The sequence below is a fragment of the Tupaia chinensis genome, unplaced genomic scaffold, assembly GCF_000334495.1.
Source record: "Tupaia chinensis unplaced genomic scaffold, TupChi_1.0 Scaffold000627_1, whole genome shotgun sequence".
Taxonomy (NCBI): domain Eukaryota; kingdom Metazoa; phylum Chordata; class Mammalia; order Scandentia; family Tupaiidae; genus Tupaia; species Tupaia belangeri.
The window spans coordinates 5,419,404-5,447,039 of record NW_006160147.1 but is presented as its reverse complement, the minus strand read 5'-3'; the positions used below and the strand labels follow the sequence as shown (position 1 = coordinate 5,447,039).

General features: G+C 47.0%; 2 protein-coding genes and 1 non-coding gene across 3 annotated transcripts in view; 2 read left to right on the top strand and 1 right to left on the bottom strand.

The window, feature by feature from the left end:
* Positions 1–10,979, top strand: part of FCAMR (Fc alpha and mu receptor) — a 13,726-nt gene extending 2,747 nt beyond the window's left edge. Inside the window, exons 3-7 of the mRNA XM_014591865.2 lie at positions 702–762; positions 5,608–5,946; positions 7,081–7,912; positions 8,558–8,676; positions 10,170–10,979. Coding sequence (XP_014447351.1) covers positions 702–762; positions 5,608–5,946; positions 7,081–7,912; positions 8,558–8,676; positions 10,170–10,330 — 1,512 coding nt within the window. The 3' untranslated portion in view covers positions 10,331–10,979. The remainder of the gene's footprint in view (positions 1–701; positions 763–5,607; positions 5,947–7,080; positions 7,913–8,557; positions 8,677–10,169) is intronic.
* Positions 9,045–9,148, bottom strand: LOC114009814 (U6 spliceosomal RNA). Its single transcript, XR_003551210.1, has one exon. It is a non-coding gene; the product is annotated as a U6 spliceosomal RNA (small nuclear RNA).
* Positions 10,980–22,108: 11,129 nt separating the features above from the next.
* Positions 22,109–27,636, top strand: part of PIGR (polymeric immunoglobulin receptor) — a 20,300-nt gene continuing 14,772 nt past the window's right edge. The window contains exon 1 of the mRNA XM_006159283.3: positions 22,109–22,243. The gene's annotated coding sequence lies outside the window, so the exon portion shown is untranslated. The remainder of the gene's footprint in view (positions 22,244–27,636) is intronic.

The following is a 27,636-nucleotide window of genomic DNA, read 5'->3' as shown; positions in this document are numbered from 1 at the left end:
TCAAGGAGGGCTTTCTAACAGTTGTGGAGAACAGAGTAGGATCTTAGTGCTGGCAGCTACGTGGCCTGAGATTTAATTTTTAACTTCTTGTTACTGACTGGAGGCACAGTAACAGTAAAAACAGAAAGCTTTCTTTGATAGAATCAATTCCTCTTCTGCTAAGAGGAAGGGGTGAGGAGAGAAGGGGAAGAGAACTACTGTATACCACCAGGTATAGTACCAGACACTGTTACCACAATCCTACCGAACTTGTACAATGAACAAAGAGAGGAAACTAATCCCCGAGACTAACTCTTCCAAGGTCCCACAATTCCTAACACTGTTTGAACATCGGCCACGTAGTCTTCCCACTGCATGAGGCCTACAAGTTATATCTCCATACTGGCAAGTAGGCACTGGGGCTGAAATCCTGCAGAAGGAGTCTCATCTCTTCTGAACACAGACACCTCTAGGGTAATGGGAATTTTAACCTTAGCATTGGTGACCCAGGCCAAATGTGCATGCTTGGGAGGGCGAGTATGAAGTCATACATTTTCAGAGGGTGGATCTTGTCTTGCTTTCAGATATGTCCAATCCAGTCTCTGAGCTTGGCAAACTAAGACCTCAGCATGAGAAGGTGCTCACCCCAGGCCCCCCACCACTCACTCAGCTTCTCCTTTGCTTCCTCTTTGGCCTCTTTTCATTTATAGTGTTTTTTGCAGGGGGACAATCAGAATGCATGTTGGAAAATGCTCCTCTTTCTCATGCTGTGCCTGCTACAAGGTGAGTCCCAAATATAGTGAAGGTTCTGGGTTTGCAAAACTAGCCTCAAGTCCTCCAGGCTACAGAGATTTCTGATGGACACTGCAGTGGCATTCAACATAGCGTGAACATAAATGAGTGGTCATCAAAAAGTTCAGGAAAAGTGCATATTATGAAAAAATCTAGGTATGGATTTCAAAATAAATTTTGCATTAAACTTGTCATTTAGTTCCTCTGGTCCATAAACTTTTTGAAGTCCCCTTATATGTGACTTTCTCTCCTAGGATCCAAGGCCATGTAGTGGATCCAGGGAGTGATCAGATTTGGTTCCAGAAGGAGTGAGAGAGGCCTGAGTCCCCATGAAAAGGACATATGCCTGACTTGATGGTTTCTAGAATATTTACTGCTTTGATATTTCCCATGTTTCTACTCTCTTCCATTCAAGTTGATGACTAAAAGTCAGCTCTATTAGGGTCCCAGGGCATGCAAAAGACAGAAGTAGCATGTTTCATCACTACTCTTTGTGCAAACTCTTAAGTGTCGGACCCAACTCTAGGGACATAAGATGAAGACCCTGCCCTATGCCTAAAGAATTCAGAGTCTAAGGGAACCAGCAGTTAGCATAATGGCTATGTCGCTAGACTCCCACATAGTCGACTGCAGTTCGTGTCCTGGACCCGGTGGCTTAAAACTCACGCCGGGCGTGTGTGCGTGCGTGCCCAAGATCCCGAGAGGAGAATGGAGGAGAAGGGATTGCGGTGTGACCATCCCCCCTGGGGAGTGATTTCTCGCTTTCTGTCTCTATGTCTCTCTCTGTCTGTCTGGTGAGTGCACACGCCCTATAGCAAAAAACCTCTCCAAAAAAAAAAAAAAAGAATTCAGAGTCTGCAAAGAAATTATATTGGTAAATAAAAGCTATATCCATTTATTCACTATTTATCCAACTAACATTTTTGAAGGAATTACAATGTACCAGGCATTGGGAACAGATCAGTGAAAGACAGAATCTCTTCCCTAACGGTCCTCCCAAGTGAGTATAGTAAGGCTGGCCAGGTACAGATCAGGCTCAGGTGACAAACAGCCCTGTCTTCATGCTGTGGTATCTAGATTTTATTCTGATGAAAATAGAGAGTCATTGAGGGATATAGTGAGTATGTGGCTAGAGTATCTAGAACCTAGGACATTATATTTTAACAAATAATTATCGAAGGAATGAATGATGAAATGAATGGATGAAATGAATGAATGAAATGCCATGAGAACAGCAAAGAAGAATGAACAACTGCGTCTGGCTGCAAGGTTCTTTCCTCTACTGAAGGGTGGATTGAACAGAGATACAGGGAGTTGGAAAAAGACACAAGGTATTGTGTCATGTTGTTCATTGGCTCAGTTTAGTGGGAGCTCAGAGAGTTCTTAGCAGGCTCACAAAGGCCACAGCAGTGCTGGCAAGTGCTTCCACCCTCTTGGGATTTGGAACACATGTGGAGAACTCTCAGAAATGGTTTCTCCCTCCTGGAGCTCACAGCATGCAGAACTGAGCTGAGCTGAGTCAAGGCCAAGCCAAGGCCATCAGGATGAACCAAAACCGTGCAGAGCAAGGCTAGTTAGCAAAGCAGGGCTAGCTGGCAGGGCAGTGCTAGACCAGGTGCTCCTTTCTCTTAAAGGGGCTGTAGACAATAGTGGCCCATTCCCAAAATGGAACTGTCACACACTCCCACGTGTGTTATATTCAATGGTGTAAACCAGCAAAGTCATAATTACATAATAAGTGTGCAAGTGCTCTACAATTAATGATGTCAGTTGTTTGCCCTGTGGCCTTCAAACATGATAAGATAGGAGGTGAGGCAGTCAGACTAAGCCATCCTGACTCCATATGCCATCCACTGGCTTTAAAAAAATCAGAGTTTTAATTGATTAAAGGCAGTACTATCTGAGTAAGCACTCTCTCTATGTTATAATCACACCACCTCTTTATTTTAATCTCCCACTTCCCCCCTTTTAAAAATTCAGTTATTTTGTTTATTTTTATTTCATGTTTTTTACATTTAATTACTGTACACATGTATACGCAGAAAGTCCCACTTCCCCTTTTAAATATTTTTCAGTAGGAGCAGGTTTCCCCTACTAAAGCAGGCCAGTTTAAGGGTTAACAGGATGGCAGCCATTTTTGAAATTAAGAAAGGACTCTTAATTTCAAGCAAGAACGTGCCCAAGATCCCGAGAGGAGAATGGAGGAGAAGGGATTGCGGTGTGACCATCCCCCCTGGGGAGTGATTTCTCGCTTTCTGTCTCTATGTCTCTCTCTGTCTGTCTGGTGAGTGCACACGCCCTATAGCAAAAAACCTCTCCAAAAAAAAAAAAAAAGAATTCAGAGTCTGCAAAGAAATTATATTGGTAAATAAAAGCTATATCCATTTATTCACTATTTATCCAACTAACATTTTTGAAGGAATTACAATGTACCAGGCATTGGGAACAGATCAGTGAAAGACAGAATCTCTTCCCTAACGGTCCTCCCAAGTGAGTATAGTAAGGCTGGCCAGGTACAGATCAGGCTCAGGTGACAAACAGCCCTGTCTTCATGCTGTGGTATCTAGATTTTATTCTGATGAAAATAGAGAGTCATTGAGGGATATAGTGAGTATGTGGCTAGAGTATCTAGAACCTAGGACATTATATTTTAACAAATAATTATCGAAGGAATGAATGATGAAATGAATGGATGAAATGAATGAATGAAATGCCATGAGAACAGCAAAGAAGAATGAACAACTGCGTCTGGCTGCAAGGTTCTTTCCTCTACTGAAGGGTGGATTGAACAGAGATACAGGGAGTTGGAAAAAGACACAAGGTATTGTGTCATGTTGTTCATTGGCTCAGTTTAGTGGGAGCTCAGAGAGTTCTTAGCAGGCTCACAAAGGCCACAGCAGTGCTGGCAAGTGCTTCCACCCTCTTGGAATTTGGAACACATGTGGAGAACTCTCAGAAATGGTTTCTCCCTCCTGGAGCTCACAGCATGCAGAACTGAGCTGAGCTGAGTCAAGGCCAAGCCAAGGCCATCAGGATGAACCAAAACCGTGCAGAGCAAGGCTAGTTAGCAAAGCAGGGCTAGCTGGCAGGGCAGTGCTAGACCAGGTGCTCCTTTCTCTTAAAGGGGCTGTAGACAATAGTGGCCCATTCCCAAAATGGAACTGTCACACACTCCCACGTGTGTTATATTCAATGGTGTAAACCAGCAAAGTCATAATTACATAATAAGTGTGCAAGTGCTCTACAATTAATGATGTCAGTTGTTTGCCCTGTGGCCTTCAAACATGATAAGATAGGAGGTGAGGCAGTCAGACTAAGCCATCCTGACTCCATATGCCATCCACTGGCTTTAAAAAAATCAGAGTTTTAATTGATTAAAGGCAGTACTATCTGAGTAAGCACTCTCTCTATGTTATAATCACACCACCTCTTTATTTTAATCTCCCACTTCCCCCCTTTTAAAAATTCAGTTATTTTGTTTATTTTTATTTCATGTTTTTTACATTTAATTACTGTACACATGTATACGCAGAAAGTCCCACTTCCCCTTTTAAATATTTTTCAGTAGGAGCAGGTTTCCCCTACTAAAGCAGGCCAGTTTAAGGGTTAACAGGATGGCAGCCATTTTTGAAATTAAGAAAGGACTCTTAATTTCAAGCAAGAACAATCTGACCAAGTGCTGAGTCAGAGAGAGGTCTGTTTAAGGAATGGTCAGATGAGAAACCAGAAATGAGTATTTAAAGGAATCAGGATAACTACTCAGGGGAAAGTGATCGACTTTGATTGATTGTACTGAGGAATGATTTGCACACGCTTGTATCTTGGACCTACAAATGCAGAAAACGTATTGCCCTTTTCAAGACAGTTTGAGGCTACTCACTGAATTCTCCCTGTAACTAGTTTCAGAAATAAACTCCCTTCTTCTCCAGCCTCTGCCTCTTGTTTCATTGACCACAAGTCAGACTTATCTGGGCAGTAACACTATGTCCTAATGAAAACTCAGGCAGGCCCATGATTTTTCTGTTAATGTTACAAGTAGTAGTCCTAAATTAAAAGCTATGGGTCTCTAATGTTCTAAATGTGATCATTTTAAATGTCTAGTTAAATATTTTAGTCAGTACTTTAATCTTTTTTTAATGTGTTTTTGCCTTAGGGCATGTACACTTGCCAGAGAGAGACAGAGACAGTGAGAGGGAAAATGAGAAATCACCCTCCTGGGGGATGGCTGTGCCACGATCCCTTCTTTTCCATTCTCCTTCTGGAATCTTGGACACGCATGCACATGCAGATGTATCCAGTATGACTTTCAAGCCACCAGGTCTGGGGTTTGAACCGCATTCAGCCGTGTGAGAGTCCAGTGATATAACTGCTACACCATTTGATGGCCCCCAGTACTTTCATATTTATTCAAACATAGACCTCCTCTTTGCCCCAAGGCTTGCAGAAAAGGGATGTAGTTGCCACCTTCTCTCCTCGCCCTCCCAGTGAAAAAAATGAGAAAAAAAAATGCAACCGCTTGTCCAGGAATGTACCCAGTATGCAGAGCAGGATTCCTGTGTGTGCAGAGGAAAAGCACATCAACATGTTCTGTCTGAATAGCGGGTAAGATTGTTAGTGCATTTTCATCTTTCATAGGGCCTTAGGTGCAGCTTCATCCCAAGTCTAGCAGAGACTCCCGCCTGCCCAGAGACTGAACTCTGCCCTTTCTATGCTGACTCTGCTGCGTTGCACAGTGGCATTTTCTGACCCCTGATCCTGACAGAGGATGGGGCTTGTCACTTCAAGACGGTGACTATGCTCACCAATTCATCTCCTTTGAATTTTTTCTGTCTTCAGCTGCAAATGCATTGACGGGCCCAAGGCAGGTGTCTGGGGAGCCTGGGGGAGCTGTCACCATCCAATGCCATTACACCCCCTCATCGATCAACAGGCACCAGAGGAAGTACTGGTGCCGCCTGAGGCCCCTGACGTGGATCTGCCACACCATTGTGTCCAGCAACAAGCACATTCACCATCGCTATCACGGCCGTGTGGCTCTAACAGACTTCCCACAGAGAGGCTTGTTTGTGGTGAGGCTGTCTCAGCTGTCGCTGGATGACGTGGGACGCTACCGCTGTGGCATTGGAGACAACAACTATATGCTCTCCTTCAGCATGAACCTGACCATCTCTGCAGGTGTGAGCTCACAGCCAATGGGCCCGGCGTAGGGAAGCGAGTGCTAGGAGGGGGAGGCTGCAAGAGATGGTTCAGAGGTTCAAGGGGCCTTTCAGCATGAGGGTAGGGATGGTGAAATCCAGGGCAAGGCAAAGGCTTCACGAAGTAGGCTTTCATTTCCAAAGGAAGCTCCCTCAGGAGGGTAGATACTAGGAGAGACTTCCCAATGGAATGCAGGTAGGTTCTCCCACCCCATCTCCCTGAATCCTGTGGAATATGGACTTGGGGCCAGTTCCAAGAAGGTAGTGAATTGGGTCACGTGGCTTCATAGGGTCCTGATGACTCTGCTCAGCCGTGCAGAGCAGGGGTAGCACAGCACACTGAAGAACTGGGACTGGACCCTTCTAAGACAGATCCTTACTGAGCCCCATGGCAGGCACCTGGGGCTGCCAGTCCTATGTGACAGGCTCCAGAGAGTCAGGCACTCTGAGGAGGAGGAAGGGTGACCTGGTTGTGAAAGGTCACATGATAGAAGAGGTGACAGTCCAGATACGGCCCTACCTAGCCCCCGATTGGCTGCCCTCCTAGAACTCAAGTGCTTCTTTCTTTCCTTTAAAAAATAATTTGAAAGTTACTTAAAAAAAAGTTCATTTATTTTAGAAGTGAGAGAGACAGAGAGGGAGAAAGGGATACAGCTGCCATCTACCCTCAGCTCCAGGCAACTCAAACATGTGCCTGGCATGCTCAGGCTGGTCCCCAGCCTCGAACCAGCAACCTTCCCAAGTGGGACATCCTTGGAGAGTGTTGCATTTTATAACAGCCCCACCGACCAGCCCCTCTTTCTATTTTACTTACTGAAGAGCTGTACCTGATGGCTATGGGTCTCTGGGGAAGGGCAGTCAGGGGCTTGTGGATAGCTGTGTGGAGAATGTGTGGCCAGGGAGGAGTCAGAAATGTAAATTGTTAGTATTTGCCACAGACTAGAGAATACATCTGGGTTCCCCCAATTTTTATTTTATCCAACATATTGGCCAGAGAGTGTGTCTCTTGTTGAGGTTACGTTCCTCTTAGCAAGCATTTCAAGCAGAGTCCTTGGCTAAGTCCAGGAGGTGGCCTGGATAGCCTTGCCCTCAGCTGCCATCTGTGGTCACACAGGTCCTTTCAACCACTCAACCACTCCAGTTGCCAGAGAGCTCATCACGGGATCCTTTGCAACAGCATCTCCAGCAACCAACACATGGACACCCGGAACCACCCAGATGACAGATGGACAGGGGATGGAATGGGGTGAAGTTGCTTCAACTTTAGGAACCAGCAAGACCACAGCATCCACTCAGGGTGGACAAACCCCAGAGGTGACCAGGAGTATAGCCACAGGGCCAGGCACCTGGATAGAAGGTCCCATCAGGGCCACAGTTCCCATTCCAGAGCACCCAGCTTCGAAAACTGGAATCATGTCCAACATGACAGAAGGTGCTTGGGCGTGGGGTACCAGAAGCTCAGAAACAAATAGGGCTGGGGTCCATGAGGGCAGGAGGGAGATGACAAGTACTGAGGCTGTTAGGCCAACTGAGGGAACAGAGAGAGTCAGGATAGCTCTGGATGCAGCTATAGAGGGAACAGAGAGGGTCAGGATCGCTCCGGATGCAGCTACAGAGGGAACAGAAAGGGTCAGGATCGCTCTGGATTTAGCTACTGAGGCTGCAGGAACCATTAAGCCATCAGTCTCCCAAAAACTGGCCTGGGAAACACTCCAAGAAGCAACACCGATTTCTAAGCAAAGAGCCCTGGAATCCACTGAAGGAATGACCCCAACTGCAGGCGTGTGGCCCTTGGAAACCAGCGGTGTAAAGACGGCCTCTGCGGAAGGAAGAACTGAAGGGGACCTGGGCACTGCTGCTGCCGGCAGTGATCCCCGAGCAACGCCCAGCCAGAATCCAGCAACAGGACCCCGGAGGCCCCTTGACAAGGAATCCTCTGTGAAGAGGTAACTCCAGGCCCCTCCTCATGCTTGGGCCCCCAGCTGCTTCACTCATGGGATGTCCGTCCTCCTCTGCTCACTTTTCTCCTTTTGTATCTGTGGGACAGTGAAGGACGAGGGACACACACCCTGGGCTCCCTCCCTCACTCAAGGGTCCTGGCTTTGAGGATGCTGTCTGAGTCTTTCCACCTGGTTTTCAAACAAAAAACTAAATAACAGAATAACGGACTTTTTTTATTTATTTATTTTTTTCCAGGAACATTTGAGACTTTCTTTGTCTTTTCATTTTAAGATGGGGAACAGAAGCTCCAGAGAGGGCTAGTGACCTGCTGAAGCCACAGGAAAGATTGTGGCAGAGCTGTATGCCGAGGCTGGAGCCCCTGATGCTCCTTAGTCCTCTCTCTCATTTGGCACACAGTGGGGCCCACTTGCAGGTGGTGGAGCAGGAAAGGATCTGGGACTTGGGACCTGAAGACAGTGGCTCCAGGCCCAGCTCAGCTACTCGTCAGCAGGCGAACAAGGGCTGCCTTTGCCTGGTTTCTCCACCTGTAAAATAAGGGGCATGGGCCAAACGGTCTTTAATCTTTCTCTCAGTTTTAACCTTCTCTCTCCTGTGCTCTCCCATCCCTGCCCCGGCTCCTTCCACTCCAGTGCTTCTCCAGAAGAAGAGAACATGACTCGAGTCCTGCCTCCAGTCTTTACAGTGCTGGTCCTGTTTGTGCTTGTGGCTCTGGCTCTGTTGCAAAGGAAACTCCAGAGAAAGAGAACCCGTGAGTTGAGTTTAAGTAGCCCCAGGGATAAGGAGTACTTGCCCGTTACCTTCAAATCTGGGTGGGGCTAGTGTTGGTGCCAGGACTTTGGGATGGAGGAGAACTAAATTTCATTCCCAGCCATTTAATTACTCTTGGCCTAGGTTTCTTTCATTTTTTAAACCTAGTATTTCTCTTCTTTTCTTTTCTTTTTTTTTTTTTTTACATGCAATCACGGTACATCTTTACAGCATACAAAATGGATTTTCTTAGGATTTTGAATACATTGTAGATTAGTCCAGCCAAAGACATTACTATCTACATTATCATCACCATATATTTTTTCATTTTTGTGTCCATTAAATGATTTTGCTTCTTTTTTTCTTTTTTTAAATATGGAGCACTTCACAAATTTGCATGTCATCCTTGCACAGGGGCCATGCTAATTTCTGTATCGTTCCAGTTTTAGTATATGTGCTGCTGAAGCAAGCACGACCTTGTTTTTATTATCAGTAAAATGTGCGCTTGCTGGAGAGACAGACAGAAAGACAGAGAATGAGAAATCGCCCTCCAGGGGGGATGGCCATACTGCAATCCCTTCTCCATTCTCTCAGAATTTTGGGCATGCATGCACACATGCCTAGCATGAGTTTAAGCCACCGTGTTTGGGACTCCAACTGCAATCGACTACGAGGGAGTCTAATGATGTAACCATTAGGCCATCTACTGGTCCTGGTACTTATTTCTCAATGGCACCCTAGAGTTTAAGAAGAAACTCTTTGGAGGATTGCAAGACACATTAACCCTAGCCTTAAGAGGAGCTATATGAGCAGTTCCAGCAGCAGAGAGCAGGAGTGCAGAGACCTGGGATCAAACTTTGTATTTGCCCCCTTCCGCATGCAAATGGAACCTGCTGAAATGTTCTGACAGTGACATGCCCAGGTTTAAATACTCTGCAAGTGTGTGCTCCATAGTGTTTTGATCTCATAAAGAAAAGGTGAGGTTTTCTGGGAGCAAGTGGAGAGACTAAGGTTCTCTAATCCAGGTTCCCAAAGTCCTAGCCCAAGTTATTGTTGCTCCAAGGGCTCAGTTCCTAGTCTTATGTGTTGGGAAGTTTTCAAAAACTTGCATTGAGGGAACCAGCAATTAGCGTAATGGCTATGTCGCTGGACTCCCATGTAGTCAACTGCGGTTCGCGTCCCGGACCCGGTGGCTTAAAACACACGGGGAGCATGTGCATGCGTGCCCAAGATCCCGAGAGGAGAATGGAGGAGAAAGGATTGTGGTGTGACCATCCCCCCCTGGGGGATGATTTCTCGCTTTCTGTCTCTATGTCTCTCTCTGTCTGTCTGGCAAGCATACGCGCCCTATAGCGATAAAAAAAAATAATAAAAAAATAAATAAAAAAAAAAACAACTCTCCAAAAACTTGCATTGAGTAGGGGTGTTTTTCAAGGAATCAAATTTAGTGCTGTTCATATCCAGACCCTCACAGCCTGCTCTGTATCTCTGCAGCTCATGAGATCAGAAGGGTCACCCTACTTCGGATGACATGTTTCCTGGATCCGGACCGCCAACCAGGCCAGCTGCCCCAGGTAGAAAGGAAAATGTTCCAGGATGGCTCTCCTCCTACCCAAGCCAGTATGACTGTAATAGAGAGGGACTCAGGACCCTGAGAAATGGGGTGGGGGGGTTGCTCAGTCACCTAGAAGGACCAGGACCAAACACCTCCATGACCCCAGCCTCTTATAATCTTTCTTTCACCTGCAATGAAGAGAAGCTAATGCAGCCGGAGTTCCATGTGGGGAAGCAAAGGCTGACCATCCTTGGGACTGAGAAGGTCAAACATTCTCCATGGCTAAGGATGACACTATGACTCAAAGAAGGTGTCAAGAAAGGAATGATTAGGCACTGAAAGAAGGCACCTAAGAAAAGTGCAGATGTCCATCCCTGGAGGTGTGAAAATACTGAAGGCTTCCAATCAGTTGCAGTTAAAAATTCCTCATCATTCCTAGCCCTTGTTCCCCTTCACCCCTGTTCTGGCATCTGTTAGTACTCAGCCTGCTGCCCACACTCACTGATGCTCACACAGACTAGCCTTGCCTTCTCAAGTAGATTTTAAGCTGCTTTGGGACAGTAATTGTGTTTTACCCATGTCACCATGTCCCCAGAGAACATACAGCTCCATAGGACCCCCTCTACCCCATACATGTCTATGACTGTTTGGGAGGACACAGGCTAGTGGCCCTTGGAAACCTTGTCCACCCAGGAGCTTTGGATCTCTTTAAACTTCTGTCCCTTCAATTGGGAGTCCTCAGGATGACCTCAGAGGCAGGTAGTTTCTATGTAGAAACCAAAATGAAAAACACTCTTTTTTTCCATCACTCCCCATTTGACCCCATACTTATTATACTGTAGACCTTTTGACCTCATCAAGAGTTTCTGGGATTTTCCTAAATTCGTGGAAGAAGAGGGTATTTTTCAGTACAGTCTCACCTTCTTCATAATGTTCCTCTGGTTCAATTGTTTATAAACCCTCAATAGCAAGGACTGTTGATGAAGCTGGAAAAGGGCTTTGGGGCGTGGAGTTGGGGAATAAAGAGAAATTTTACGTGGATTCAGCCTTTTAACTCATTCCTTCAGGCCTGTTGGGGAACTTTCACTTCACTCTTGGCCTTACTGTCTTTCCAGGAATCAGGCCTGCTCTTTCCTTTGCCAGATCTGTTAGTGAGCTGTCTGGACGCCATATTCAGACAGAGCAGCCTTTGAACACAGGAAGCAAAAGGAGAAGAAAAGCTCCAGTATTGATTTGAGAATTGTCAGGCAGACAGTTTCAGAAGGCCCAGTCCTGCCTTCTAAGCTGCCAGCAACAATAGAAATCTGAAAAACCTACAGGAAAGACAAGATGGACACCATTAACCCACTCAACCAATGAGGACACAGGCCTTCATTGGTTCAGCCAAGGTCACCTGGCACATTAGTGTCATGGATGGACCCAGAACCCAGGCTGTTTAATCCACCTAACAGATATTTCCCAGCAGTATCCACAGAGAACTATATTCTGGGAACATGAAGAGGTGTTCTGAGGAAAAGAAGGTCTGATAGATGAAAGAAGCTTGGGAAATGCTGGGTGACACCACAAATAGATTCTTTTTTTTTTTTTTTAACTACGTCGTAACTTTTCAGATGATCCACTATTTTTTAAAATTTATTATTATTTTATTTTATTTTCTACAGGGCATATGCACTCACCAGAGAGAAACAGAGAGAGAGAGAGAAAGTGAGAGAGAGAGAAAGTGAGAGAGAGAGAAAGTGAGAGAAAGTGGTAGTTTTACCAGATCGAGGATTCTAACCACAGTTAGTCATGTGGGAGTTCAATGTCTTAATCACCTTGCCACCTGTTGGCAACACCCTAGCAGATTCTTTTATGCCAGATTTTTTTGAGCCTTAAGCACACTAAGACGCGGTGTGAATAACCTGGGAGTGGGGACATTGCATATGTTCCCTGAACATGGTGGACCATTGTGCTTGGGTAAAGCAATCTCGCAGCACTGTAGTTCCTCAGAACTCTCTTTCAGGAAACCTGATGGACTAAACCAGTGCTTGGCCAGTGTTTTCTGTAAAGGGCCACACAGTAAATGTTTTGGACTCGGCAGGCCATGCAGTCTCTGGCAACTACAGCAGTTGTAGCACAAATGCTGTCAGAGGAAGACAAACAAACAGCCGAGGGTGTATTCCAGCAAGATTTTATTTAGAGAAACTGGAGGCAGGCTGAATTTGGTCCCTGAGCCCTAATTTGGAATCCCTGTCCCAAACCACAGAAACTTACAACTCCCCAGTCCTCACTTTGAGTTGAAGGATCAGACTCTATTCTCTCTCCTGAGCAAACTGCACTAATACTTTCTGTCTGGAGTTCAGCAGCCAGAATGTCCTGTCTGGCTACTTTTCTCAGAAGAAGGAGAGGCGAGGACCAGTCCAGCAGGAGTGCTGGCCAAGCACAGAGCCAGGAGCATTTTCAGAAGAGTGTTCCTGGGAAAGATCTACCTGTGGGAGGAGCCAGTAGGAGCTGAAAGGGCCAGAGTGGAGTCAAGATCAGAGTCAAGGGTTAGGAGAGGGCAGAGATAAGATCTGAGTAAGAGCTTTGCAGGGAAGGAAGTGGGACAGTCCTGAGTGTTGACATTTGTTCCTTACAGGCTAACGGATGAGTGCAGGCGGGGCAGGAGCAACCGGGCAAGGTGGATTTAAAGGGCTCAGAGCAAACCAGGCAGAGAAAGCTGATTCCTCACCTTATGCTGTCAGTGATTTTTTTTTCTATTTTTTTTTTTGTCTTATATCTCCAGCTGTCCTGATGCTCACACCACAGAGATGAGGTGTAGGGGGACATCTATTACTAGGCTAGAATCAGGGCAGCCTCCATGCGGACTTCTATTCCAGGATGCAGGGAAGCCATTGACTTCTACCTGATGAGTGGATTTGGGGGCTAGGGTGCAGCTCTTCAATTCTCCTTACCCTGCTACTTGCTAACACTGCAGCTGCTTGCTAAGGCCTCTCCACACACCAGGCACTGTCCTAGGTGCTCTCACACTATATTGTATTTGTTGTAACATAGGCATGGTAGCTCCCACTTTACAGATGAGAAAATGGAGGTCCAGAGAAATTAAAATGTTACGAACTAGGAAAAGGCAAGCTACGATGGCCTGCCTCCCCTCTGGTTTGGGCTTATGGCCTGGGCATCTTGCTCTGGTCCTTGTAGTTCTAAAGGCCTACTTCCTTCTTTTGGGCCCATGTGGTAAAGGTTTCATAACTGTTTCCGGGAATTTGCTTTCTTTAATCACCTAACTAGCTTATTCTTGTCCTGGCCTACTGAAGCATGATACAAAAAAGAAGTTCAAGGGCCAGAACCAAGGCCTAAAAATGTGGGCACCGGTATTTGTACAAATAGAACTTAGATTCCCTGGACATCCATCCTTCTCAGGTCACTCTGCAAGGGCTTGACCTGACCTTATCCCACTTCTCGCTGTTCCCCATTAACACCCCAAGGGCTTCCTCCTCTCCCCCAGTAATGAGTGTGCTCTGAGAAATACAGTATCAAGTCAGGAACAAAGAGGAAGCTACTTCCACTTCTAATGTCTTCCGCCAGGTGGCATTCGGCCAGGTTATTCAGTCATTCTCTGCTGGTGCAGATGTCCTGGAGCAGAGAGCTGGACAAATGCTGGGTGGAGAGTGCTGCTTCTACAAGGGAGGAAATGGGCTCTGCGGTGACCCCATGTGCATGATCCAGGGCCACTAAGTGCTTTAATTAAGTGGCACGGCTTGGCCTACAGGCCCTGGCCCTTTCAGGCCCGTCCACTCCCTTTATTGTTTTTTTTTAAGATGAGCTGTCGCCCCACTGCCTGCTCTCCACGGGGTCAGCCGAATCTGGGGCAGGCAGCAGAGAATGACCAGTGTAGGAGAGGACCCTGTGCCACGCCCCTGGAGGCAAGTGATCAGGTGCCCTGAGCACTAGGCAGTAGGCCCTCTTGGCCTGCTTGTCCCATTGTCTTACACACGCACATTTGCTAAATAGGATCTGGACTCGCAAGTTCTGCTTCTTCCAGTGTTGGCTTTTTCCCCACTCTTCACTTATTTGCTGTTTTCACCCAGACCTACCAGTTCTTCTCTGAGCATAGAGGGTCAAACAAAGGTCACTTCTCTTCTGAATTGCAAATTTCGGACTCCTCACCCCTGAAGAGGAAAAGAGCCAGCACTACCTGTTCAATGTCATTTACCAAGGAGAACCTCAATTTGTTAGAAGATTCTGCTCTACACCTCAAACAAGAATTCAGGAGAAGGATGTCAAGAAGTTGGCCCTTTCAGGGCCTAACACAGGCAAACTTGGTAAATGTGACAGGTCTAAACTTCTTGGTAGTTTTTTTTTTTTTTTCTTTTTTTGCTATAGGGCGCGTGCGCTCACCAGACAGACAGAGAGAGACAGAGAGATAGAAAGCGAGAAATCACCCCCCAGGGGGGATGGCCATGCCGCAATCCCTTCTCCTCCATTCTCCTCTTGGGATCTTGGGCACGCACACACACGCGCCCGGTGTGAGTTTAAGCCACCGGGTCTGGGATGCGAACCGCGGTCAACTATGTGGGATTCCAGCGACATAGCCATTACACTAACTGCTGGTCCCCTAAACTTCTTGTTTTGCCAGCACTCTTCTTCCCTATAATCACCAGTGTGGTATGGTCAACTAAAAATTAATTACAGTCTACATCGTCAGAAAGAAGAAAACTCTTGTTGCTCTGATGGGCACACTGAGGCTCAAGGGGCACAAGCTGCAGGCCAGGCAAACCTTGGCTGAGGCCCAGGCCTAGACCAGGAACAAGGAAGCTTTGAGTCTTCAGGAGGACCCCAGTGGCTTAGCAGAGGGGCTGGGCCTGGTCACCTGATACCCCACCTATTGACTTTGGATGTCTACCCCCCTGAAATCTTCCTTCTTCCACTCCTTCCTAGCCAGGGTGTGGAGGTAGAAAAGGGCAGGAAAGTGGTTTGGTAATCAGTTTGCTCATTTGTTCCTGTCTCTCATAAACAGGTAATAAAAGGTGTTTGGAGCCTGGGAACTAAGCCCAAAAAGGAACTGAGAGAGCCTTCTGACCAGGGCCAATTTTCCATTTCCAGGCTCTTTTCTTTTTTTTCTCTCTTTCTCTCTCTCTTTCCTTCTTCTTTCTCTCTTTTTCTTTCTTCTTATTTTCCTCTTTCTTTCTTCCTTTTTTGTGTTTAATTTGCCAGAGGGCACACAATCTCTAGGGGAAGAGAGAGAGAAAAAACGGGAAAGTGAGAATGCACCCCTTATGGGGCATGGCCACACTGCAATCCCTTCTTAATCTCTTCTTCCTTTCAGGATTTTGGGCATGTACACACACATGCCCACTGTGTTTTCAAGTTGCCATATCTGGGACTTGAACCATGCAATTGGCCATGTTGGTTCCAGTTCACATAACCACCAGGCCACAGGCCTCTAGGCTCTTTCACGTACAGCTTCAGCATTCTTTCTCTCCAGATAGGGCAAGACACAGCCACCTCAGGGTGCTCCTACCACAGTCTCCACCTTCACTCCTCCACCACCCAAAGTGACGAAGGGTCTACGACCTCTCACCTCAGAAGAAATGCTATCAATTTCTGCTGGGGAGTCAGCTGAGCTAGGAAAACAGGTGAAGGATGGGACATTTGGGCAGTGCAACCAGGATGCAGGTGACGGAGAAGAAAATGACTCAGATGTTCATGTAGGAAAAAGGAAAGATTTAGGTTTGAGGCACACCTGCATATGTTTGGCTAGTAAGCTACCTCTTTGGACATCCAGTGTCACCCAGTGTCCAAAGACCAATCACTGCTTTGACAATTGCCCCCTTCTTCCTGTTTCCCACTCCAGCTTGCTAACTTTGACTTTTCCCTTATTAAGGTTGTTCTTAGCACATTCACAATGTGGCCAGATCATGGGTGCCATGTCCAAAGCTCCTTAGGATGGGCCCTGAGAAGCCCCTATAGATGACTCAATACGGGCAAATATGGAATCTTTATCACGAGTTCTCTTTTCTCTCCCATCAGCCCTTAATGGGGAAACTCACCTGGAAAAATGCTTAGGCCTCTGAACACAAGCCCAGGCTCAGAAACTCCTTTTATTTGCCTGAGCCTAGCTAAACTGGACTGTTCTGGCTCCCACTCTCCTACCAGTGACCACTCTAGCCTGGCAACAAGGACAGTAGCCCCATCCCATGCCCTTCTCCCCCAGCCCAAAGGCAAAACTGGCACTGAAGAAACAATTGCTGTGGTTTTTGCCAGTGGATATCAGACAGGGTCAGGGCATACTGCATCATTATTTGCTAACGGGGGCTAGTGGCTACTCATGGGGTGAGTTTTCCAAACAGCTAATATCCCTTAAAAAGGAAGGTAGCAGTGGGGAATGCTGTTTAACTCCAGCAGATTCACTGTCACTATTTTCCAGTGATTAATACAAAAATGACTATTTTCTAGGCTCAACAGGGCATGCCACATGACAGGGCTGACTGGCTTGGGATTAAACATTGACTCAGACAAGGGTTAAACATTGACTAGGCTAAAGACCTACATGAAGGGAAATGGCAGCAAACATCATTTCATCTGTCTACTCTTATCTCACTTTTCTGGCAAAAGCCACGCTCCTGAGAACCATCCATATTGAGGAATGCCTGATGGAAAATGGAGCATGCGGAAGGGCTGCATGACTTTGGCCGTCCCTTCTCTGTTGGTAATTAGGTCAACTTGTGGTCTTGGAGCACTCAGCTAATAATAACAGCCTGAAGGATTGGATCAGTGCGGGCCTGTGGGCTTGGTCCTCTGCAATCTTCTCTGGACCAACCAAGGGTGTAAATGGAAGTGCCTTGCTGTCTGTGGAAGCATAGTCAAAAAGATTTACCCGAGAGTGAAGGCTTTGCAAGTGGAAGAAAATGCTCAGTGCCCGAAGACCTTGGATCCAGTTCCATCTATGTCATCGCTTCACCATGCAAACGGGCACGCCATATCACTTCTGTGCCCTCAGTTCTTCTTCTTCTTTTCTTCTTCTCTTCTTCTCCTCCTCCTCCTCCTTCTTCTTCTTTCTTTCCTTTTTTTTAGAGAGATCTTTGCTATAGGGCAAGTGCTCTCATCAGCCAAACAGAGACAGAAAGCGAGAAATCACCAACAAGAGGGATGGCCATGCAACAATCCCTTTTTCTGCCATTCTCCTCTCAGGATTTTGGGCACACACTTGTGCCCACATGAGTTTCAAGCTACTATGTCCAGGATTTAAGCTGCAGTGGGCCGTGTGGGAGTCCAGCAACGAAACCACTACGCCATCTGCTGGTCTCACATCCTCAGTTCTTCATCATTCAGTGGTGAACCATTTTTAATCCTAAAGCCTTTGCTGTCCCATTTATTTGTTAACAAATCATAAGTGCCTATTAGATACCAGCCACTGGATGCACAATATTAGTCTTTATAGTATATTTATGGAGCAAGTGTAATTAGTCCCAGAGACATTAAATAACTTGTCTGAGTTCCTTTGGCTAGCAGGTGGCAGGCTTGAATGTGAACCCAGGGTGGTCTAGGTCAAGACCCCATGCTCTTTCCATAAGGCTACACTGCCTCGTCGTGCTTGCTACCTCCTGGTCCATGTTGTTCCTTAACTGTGCTACATGTGGCTGATTAATTCAATGATATGCCTGCATGTCTCCAATATCCCAGGACCTTGAACTAGTCATGGTCGTGGTAGTTGCCTGTGATAGGCTAAAACATAACTACCCAAGATATATCGATGTCCTAATGCCTGAAACCTGTCAATGTGACCTTATTTGACAAAGGGATCTCTGTAGATCCAATTAAGCTCAGGATCTTGAGATGATGACTTCATCCTGGATTATCCAGGTGGGCCCCAAAATCCTGCCATGAGTGTCCTTATGGAAGAGAGGCAGAGAGTTATTGCAGACACGCATGGAAAGCAGTGTGACCACAGAAACGGAAACTGGAATGATGAAACTACAAGCCAAAGAACTCCAAGGAATGCCAAGAGCCACCAGTAGCTAGGAGAGGCAAGGGGTAGATTATCCCTTACAACGGCCATGGGAAGGGTGGCCTGCTAACACCTTCATGGTGGACTCTGGCCTCTAGAACTAAGAGAGAATACACTCTTATTGTTTTAAGACACCGTTGTGGTTCTTTGTTACAAAGGTCTCAAAAAACTAATGTAACGCTCAATCAAAACACAGAGTTCTAGATATTGAAGAGCCTTAGGAATCATTCAGCTCTGACCTCTTGCTTAGCAGATGAAAAGCCTGCAGACTTAAAAAAGGAAGTGATCTATCAAAGGTCACTCAGCAGGTAAGAGGCCTAAGACAAGTGTCCTGACCCCAGACTAGTGTCTCTGAACCTCCCTTCCACATGAACTCAGGCTAAGCCCCAGAGTCATGAAAGCCAAATGAGAAGCTAATTATGTATTTCTGTTCTTTTTTTTTTTTCAATTTGTTATAGGGTACGTATACTCACCAGAGAGAGACAGAAAGAGAGAGACAGAGAAAGTAGGAAATCAGCTCCCTAGGCCGCATGACCATGCTGCAATCCTTTCTCCTCTATTCTCCTCTCAGGATTTTTGGCATACATGCACATATTCCCCCCAGCATGTTTTTCAAGCCACCAGGTCCAGAATTGGAATTGTGCAGTCAGCCATGTTGGATTTAGCTCCCTTAACCACCATGCCACCCAAAGGCCCTCTTTTTTTTTTTTTTAAAGTTGCCTGAGGGTGTTTGTGCTCACCAGAGAAAGACAGTCAGAGAGTGAGAGGGACATGGAGAGAGCACCTAGTCATGCTGCAATCCCTTCTCCATTTTCTCCATCCTCATAGGATTTGGGACACACACATACATGTGCCCAGTGTGTTTTTCAAGTGACTGGGGCCCAGATTCAAACTGTAGTCAGCCATGTGAGATCAAGCTTCCTTTAACCATCAGGCAATGGGACCAACCCAATATTACTGCTGTTTAAAAGCTTTTGACAAGATGAGATGATGTAAGTTTTAGAAAGTACAGTTACTGCTGTTATCATTATTATTGAGTTGGGCAGCTGAACCTGCTTGTTCAGTTCCTCCTCCCCTGGGAGTCATCTACAGGGGCTGTCTTAGGGCCACTGGGTTCCAGATGTGGAACCCAGTGTGAAAGGAGAAGCCGGTGACTTCAGTCACACCACTAGCATGAGACTGCGCCCAAAACAGGTTGCAGGATTTTGACTTCCTCAGTCTTTCCTATGTTCTACTTTTCATTTCCCCTTCTCTTCAAGCTAGGTTAGTAGGATAGATGGGCTTCAGGTGTGTGTGTACGTGTGTGCACATGTGCATGCATAAACACATGCATGTATATGTGTGACGCAGACTAAGACGGTTTGGGAGGTTATTGGGAACGTGAACTAGCACCCCCACCATTAGGGAATAACTGGTAGAGAAGGCAGCATGTGAACGAAGAGTGTAAGGGGTGTGCTTCCCTCCCTCCCTGCAAGCCTGTGCTCAACAAGTGTCTCTGTTGTATTCACTGGGCTCCAGAAACTCTTACTCTAACTTGAATGACTACATACCAGTTATTCCCTACTTTGGAGGAAGTGAATTACTGAGAAATAAGGGGAAAAAAACCTTGCAAATACCTTTATGACTGAGCTTAAATGGAGAGCAGTATGAGAGGGACACATCTGAAAGGAGCTGTCATCGGCAGAACCTGGCTTGTCCCATCATTATCCCTCACGTTTCCATCTCCCCTCACATCTTGCCACTAGGTGTTAGTCCTGGAACTAGGGAGAAGAAAGGGATTTAGAGAGGAAGAAGAAAGCTCAGCATTGAGGGTCTTTGGTGCTCTTCTACCCACCACCATGAGGCTGAGTCCAACTGCTGTAGAGGAGGGAAGAGTAACAGGGACAGAGATATCCAGATGAGTTTGGAATTCCAGAGCCAAGGAGACCTGCACCTGCCTGTTCTGTGTAGAGCTTTGGTTGTCTACAGGCCTGTTACTTTCCATTACACCCTCAATTACATGATAACACTGGAGTAAGGTGACATGGGGTATTGGGGAGAAGGCTCCCCAAAGACCTCAGAAAGGTGAATATCAGCCCAGCTTCCGTGGCACTCACAGGAAGGACTAGGAGGACACAGAGAGGACCACGGGCCTCTCAGGATGAGCAGGGATAAGGGGACAGGCAGAACATGTTACCTCTCAGTGGACAAAATTATTTCCTTTTGGAAACCAAGGCCAACAAAGCACTGCAACAAAGCAAGACTGAAATAATGGGTCACTCCCTGTCACCACCTCAATGGTGATGTTAGTCACCTGCTTAATCCTGACCACTGTCCCTAGACTTAACATGAACCTTAGAGGAGAGAAGGAAGACAAAAAGTAAAAAATATCCAGAATAAAACTTCTTTTTTTTTTTTTTTTGAGAGGACTTTTTGCTTTAGGGTGTATGTGCTCGCTGGAGAGAGAGAGACAGAGACAATAAGAGCAAAAGCGAGAAATCACTCCCCTCAGAGGGGATGGCCATGCTGCAGTCCCTTCTCCTCCATTCTCCTCTTGGGATCTTAGGCACACAATCACACACACCCAGGGTGAGTTTCAAGTTGGCGAGTCCAGGACTCAAACTGCGGTCAGCCATGTAGGAGTCCAGTGATGTACCATTATGCCATCTGCTGGTCCCAAGGCTGAATTTTTCATCTGGAGCGATGCGACTGAGCTATCATTGAATTGAACTGAGTCTGCCCAGAAGTAAGCAGGTCATTTTTTCCCTTATGTCCGTTGGATGTTTTTCAAGTGCTTTACATGTTTAGGGTCTGAAATTAAGTTCCACGACAGAAAATATGCTTTCTCTTCTTGCCATCTAAGCCCACAATTGTGGGTGAATACCCATGAGCGGCTGAGTGGTTAGCTAAACTAAGACTCAGGGCACTGACCACCTTGTGTTTCTCTGGGACTGTAGTTCTCTTTTTCTCCTTCCCCTTCTGAGTTTGGTCTGTAGGACTTTATAGGGGAGAGCCTGGGCCAGTCCTGCACAGGTAGGATGGTGTAGGATTTCTGTTTAGGGGTTCGGGGGTAAGGGCTGGAGGGGCACGTGTGTATGTTTATGTGTTGGGGAGTGGGCTTCACTTGTGAAGTGACAGAGGACAGCTCCGATCATTTGATGACTACCTGGGAGTCCCAACCAGGTCGTGTCCTGGGAAACCACTGTGGACTAACCGAACTGAGGGGAAAGAGGCGTCCGCCTTGGCTCAGCAGGTCAGTGCCTTTCTCACTGTGGAGCCGTGCTAGAGCCCCAACGCATTTCCGAGGTCACCCATTTTTAAGGGAGCCTAAATTAAAGGCAGAGTCTTTAATTCCCCCAAGGGGTGAAAAGAGAAGAGCCATGGTTCTCCAAGTTCCTGGAAGCTCTGTCTGCTGACTTTAGAAGCCCTGGGTCATAGAGAGGCTTTGCGGAAGGTGTCTAGAAATGGGGGAAGGGTTCTGAGTGACCAGGATGTGAGAACAAGGACTAAGAGAGCCATTCTTGCCACCTGTGCCCAGCTGAATGAATGCCAGCCACATACCAAGCACTGGGCAGGTGCCTTCTACCTAGCAGCTGGTCAGATCCTCTACCTGTAGATTTGGTATTACTCCTCATATTTTCCAAATGAAAGAAACCTGAAGGTGATTTGCCTAAGCCTTGTGGCTAGAAAGTGACAGAACTGGATCTACATGCTTGCCACCCTGTCCTGTATCCTGCCGCTGCAGTGATGGAGGACTCCCAAGTAAGAATCTCCCCAAGGTCAAGGAAAAGCACGTGGAGCCAGCCAGGAAAACTGAAATGAAAAGCAAGGGGCCTGTGGGAGTCACGTGCCCCTGGCTGGCCACTGTGCCTGTAGGAGAGTGGCCCTTTAAGAAGCCAGGTGTGGGTCCAGCACCGAGCACAGTTTCGGTTTTGGCAGCAGCACCCAGTGCCCTGCTGGCAGCTTCTAGAGAGGCAGGGGTTACAAAGTGGCCGGAGGGCTGTGCCCCTGAAACCGGATCAACGGGAGAGAAGGAAGTGACTTAATGTAAGTGTGGGTGTCCTGGGGTTCCTGACGGGATGCTATCTGGGAAGGGCCTGGGACAGTAGTAATCTCCTACCTTCACAACTCCCAGCCTCCCTGAGAGTGGGGTGAGGGGGACAAGGGGACAGATCGTGAGACGGTGTGCAGGGTGCAGGGAGTAGAGTCCAGTGGGATGAGGGAGGACAGACATGCATGGAATATGAGGAAGACTGTCTGTGGCCAGCATATGCAGCTCTTCTCTTTAAGCAGGGTCCCCCAATTCCCTCACATCTCCGTACTTTATGAACAAAGTGACCTTTGGCAAGTCAGTACTGTCCCTGAGTCTCAGTTTCTTCATCTGTGAAGCAGGAATATAATCACACCTGTCAGTCAGGGTAACTGTGGGTTCAGATGAGAAACCGCTAGAGGGAAAATCAACTGTTTGGTATTTCTCAATTTAGTTCACTCACTGCAGGATTTATCAAACCCCAGACATGCCTGAATTCGGACAGCATGTCAAAGCACTGACACTCAGCAAGGCCTTTTTCATTCTGTGAGGTGTTTCGCCTCTGACTTTCTGGTGAGGCCATGTTTGGCCCCTTTTGCTGGGCTTCCATGCGGCCTTTTCTAATGTCAGTCCAGCTTTGCTCCTGTGAGTTTTTGCCACTTCAGACATAAGCATGTACCATTGGACCATCCTGCCCTTACAACAGGTGGGAAAAATGAGGTCCTCACAGGGTAACTGAGTAAGGTGGAACAGAGCACAGGTGGGATCCCTGAGTCCTGATGCGTCCTGATTCTGCAGCCAGGAAGCCTCAGACATGGTCTCCCCTCCCTCTGTCTATCCTCACAGCCCTCCCAAGCCACAGGCACGAGGGCAAGAGCTGGCTGAGCTCAACCCCCAGCCCCAGGTTCCCTTTGTGTCACTGCCAGTGTGTGGGGCCACCCAAGCTGCTCATACTGTGTACAATCAGGGGAATTGCAGGGTCTTTGACATCTGGAGAGGGGTTGTGCCAGTTTCAGGGAGTTTGAGTAGAAGGCAGCTCTCTGTCGGCTGGACATGGATGATCATGACCAGAGGCAGATCTAGAACTCTCCATTCATCTATCTCCCTGTGGGAGAAAGAATACTGACCCAGGAGTCAGGGGAACACCTCGCTCCGTGATCATCGCTGGCCTTTTGGCACCTCTGGAGCTCTATAGTTCTAGTTTAAAACTAGCATAATCACATTGGCTTTCATTTGCTATCTCTGCTTGCCCTGGACTTTTGCAGCTTCATCTCTTTCCCACCTGAAATACACCAGAGGGCAGGTAATTGTGACCCATTTTATAGCTGAGAAAACTAAGTCTTCTTGGGCTTATGTGAGTGATGCAAAGTCACCCAGCAAGTATGAAAATGTTAGCATTTTGGCGCACCCTTTTGATATGGTCATGTGGACATTTTGACATCACCTAAAAAACAAATCGCCTAACTTTAAAAAATTACTATTATCCTTACGTTGTGCACAGCAGAGACCTCACCCTTGTTTTGCCCTCTCACTGGGTGGCCTGAAGCTGGCGTCCCAGCATTATTGGCACCTCAATGTTTGACGGAGCACAAAGAATGGTGTCAAGGCACCCAGGTACAGGAAACAAATAAAACATACCCTGCTCACAGCAGGCGCTAAATAAATAGCAGCTAGTATTTTTTCAGGAAGAAATTTCTCTGTTGGCAGCTTCCTCTGAGGCCAGGTATCTCTTCCCAAGAACTGTCTTTTCTTGTGAAAGGCAGAGAAGAGAGAACTGAAGTAACCGGCTTCTTCCTCTAAAATCAGATCTCCTGCTCCTTCCCTTCCCACCAGCTTCTCAAGGGCAAGACCCTCCGAGGTACAGCAGAGTGGCTAAGAGCCTACGCTCTTGATCTCCAGTCCTGTCTAGACCACTTATCAGCTGCATAACCTGGAGCAACAGATTGCTTACCTCACTGTGCCTCAATGGTCTCATCTGTGAAATGAAGCCGCCCATTTTACCCTGCTCCCTAGGGTGGCTGTGAAGATGAACACCTGTAAAATACTTGGAAAGACTCCAAATGTGTTCTTCTAGCTTAGTCCATGGGGCCTGTCTCCTCTCTCAGCCCTGTTGGTCCAACCTGAATAGCTCACCGCTGGCCTTGAAAAGATGCCCAGGGGAACCAGCACATGGCATAGTGGTTACATCTCTGGACTCCCACATGGCTGACCATGGTTTAAATCTCAGACCTGGTGGTTTCAATATCATGCCAGGCACATGTGCAAACATGCCCAAGATCCCGGGAGGAGAATGAAGAAAAAGGGATTGCGGCATGGCCATCCCCTGGGGAGTGATTTCTTCCTTTCCCTCTGTCCCTTTCTCTCTGGTGAGCACAAGCACCCTAAGGGAAAAAAAAGAAAGAAAAGATGCCCAGCAAACAGACTTTGATCTCTTTTCACCTTATGGCAGGAAGAAGGAGAAGACTGCTGTTAGAAAGGAGAGGGAAGGAGCTGACATATTTTAAGCCTGTTGCCATACTTAGGACTTCACATATGCTATTTTTTTCTTATCCTTACAGCGACTTTCAACACTAGGTACAATTATCTCCAGTTTATAGATCAGTTGAGAAACTTGAGTCTCTAAGTTTAGAAGACCTACCCCAAATCACAGCCACCAAATGAGAGTGCAGAAGGGCCAGGCAAGGAGTTGATGCTTTATGCCACACTCAGTCAAATGCATAGACGTCCACCCAACCCACGGGAAAAAAACAAAATCAATCCCTAAAAGTAATTGTAACCTCTTGAGAGCATTTTATGCCTTTTTTTTTTTTAAAGGTTTTTGCCATAGGTCACGTGCACTTATTGAAGAGAGACAGAGAAAGGGAAAGTGAGAAATTATCCCACTGGGGATGAGAGCAGAGGGCAATGCCACAATTCCTTCTCCTCCGTTCTCTTCTCCGGATTTTGAGTGCACGCACACACATGCACGTGCCATGTGGAAGTCCAGTGCCTTACCCACCACGCCACCTGCTGGCTCTAAGCATTGTGTGTTTTCAAAGTGCTTTGGTAATATACATTATTCGATTATTCTCCTCTTCTCCTTCATATTCCCCCTTCTTGCACTGACCCTTTAAGCTGGAAGAGTCGGGGATTTTACACTCACTTCACAGTTGAAGGAGTTGAGCCAGCACATTTTGCCTGTGGAAGAGCTGAATGCTGGACCTGGGTTCTCTTCTACCCTCAAGGCTCTTCTTCATGCAACTATTACATTTCCAAGCTTGCTTCAGCCTGTGCTCAGCCTTTCTCCCATGGGAAATGAAAATGACAGTCCCAAATGAACTTGGGCCATGCTTCCCCTGGAAGTTAGGGAAGGGGCTGTTCAGGTCAGGCCAAGGAAAACCCCCTCCTCAACCAGGCAACCTCTCCCAACTCCTTGGAACTCCACAGCTTCCCACTCCTTCCAGTCCACACACACGGGTTGTCAGAAACTGCCAACATGGCTTCAAGTGGCCTTAGCTCATGGTCTCTGTCCTCTCCGAAGCCCCTGGGGTTATGAGAGCCCCACTCACCTTCTCTTGGTGCTAAACATATTGACAGCCCAAAACTGCTTCAGAACTGCCAGACCACATGGCTCACCAGAAGTGGAGCCGGGACCTGGAGCTAACAGATCTGCTTTCCTCTGAAAAGGGAGGAAGAAACCTGGAATTGGAAGGACAAATGCCTAACTTTACACCATGAGAAGTGACAAGCAGTCACTTTAACAAAAGGGGAGCTGGCTAAGTTAATTTCATAAGGGGACAAACTATTCTCCAGCATAGTCTCCCCCACCCCAAACTGCAATCACGGGGACATATGAATAAGTCAGAGCACTGAATCAGGTAGTAAGCAAACTGAAGATGATCTGAAAAATCTCAACCTCGCCAGTGAAAAACAGCTCCTAGTTTAAGGACCAGAAAAAGTGCATTTATGCATAGTATGCAATCATACATATATTGCAATAGAACAGACCCCGCTGCTCATTCAAGGAGTAATAAGAGGGTAGTGAGCTCCCAATTCCGTCTATCATGGGTCTTGGGGTTAAGGATCGCCTTAAGCCTTAGATTACACATCTACAACATGAAGATCGTAGCATTTACCTCTTGGGTTGCTGTGCTGATGGATGAAGTCATATGAGAAGACAGTAAGTGCCTAATGCATGCTATTCTCGTTCCTTCCTTCTTAGGCAAATCCATTTTTTGTTGTTGTTGGGTTTTGGGGGGTTTTTTTTGGTGGTTTGTTTTGGTTTTTGTTTTTGAGAGGTTTTTACTATAGGGCGTGTGCACTCTCCAGAAAGACAGAGAGACAGAGAGACAGAAAGTGAAAAATCACCCCCCAGGGGGGATGGCCATGCCGCAATCCCTTCTCCTCCATTTTCTTCTTGGTATCTTGGACACGCACGCACACATACCTGGTGTGAGTTTAAGCCACCATGTCTGAGACTCAAACTGCAGTCGACTACATGGGAATCCAGCGACATAGTCATAATGCCAACTGCTGGTCCTAAGGGGTTTCTAATGACTCTGGAGACACAGAGTCCTTTCAACTGCTAGCAGAGAAATTTGTTCCAAATTTTAGCTCTGGGCATGGAAGAACACCTGCTTCTGAGAATGTGGGTGCCCCTTCCTGCCCATCATCTCCCCTGAGACTGAACTGCAGCCTCTCTTGCCAAGGTCACCCTCTGCCAGGTTTGCTTTTCCAGCTGAACATGGCTGATGCTCTCATAGCTGACCTGAGACTATGCAAAGGGTACCAGGTGCAAGTCATGTCTCCCCTTCAAATGGACACACAGCTACCTAAACACATCACAAAAGGAGAGGCAGCCTGGAACTTTGGAGCCATCCCATCCAGAGAAGACAGACTTCTTAGCCTTCTGAAAGCTGTTCCTGCCTGGGAGCTTCTCCCACGACATTCTGCAAGTTCACTCAGGGGATCCCTAAGTCAGCCTTCCAGAGCACATCCACATTAGGGTTGACTAGCATTTGGCTCAGGCCCCCTCTAGGAGTTAATCATTGGCCTGGTAAGAAATGTCTAGGGCAGGACCAGCAGCTGGCGTAATGGCTATGTTGCTCAACTCCCATGTAGTTGACTGTGGTTTGAGTCTCGGACCCGGTGGCTTAAACTCATGCCGGGTGCATGTGCGCGCATGCCCAAGATCCTGAGAGAGAATGGAGGAGAGGGGATTGTGGCATGGACATCCCCCCTGGGGGGGTGAATTCTCACTTTCTGTCTCTCTGGAGAGTGCACACGCCCTGTAGCAACCTCCCCCCCCACAAAAAAAAAAAAAAGAAAAAAAAAAAGAAATGTCTAGGGCAATTAACCAGACTCAGAAAGCCTCCAGTTGCCACCTAACACCTGTATCTGTTGTTACCTTTCCCTAGCCCCTCCTTTTACT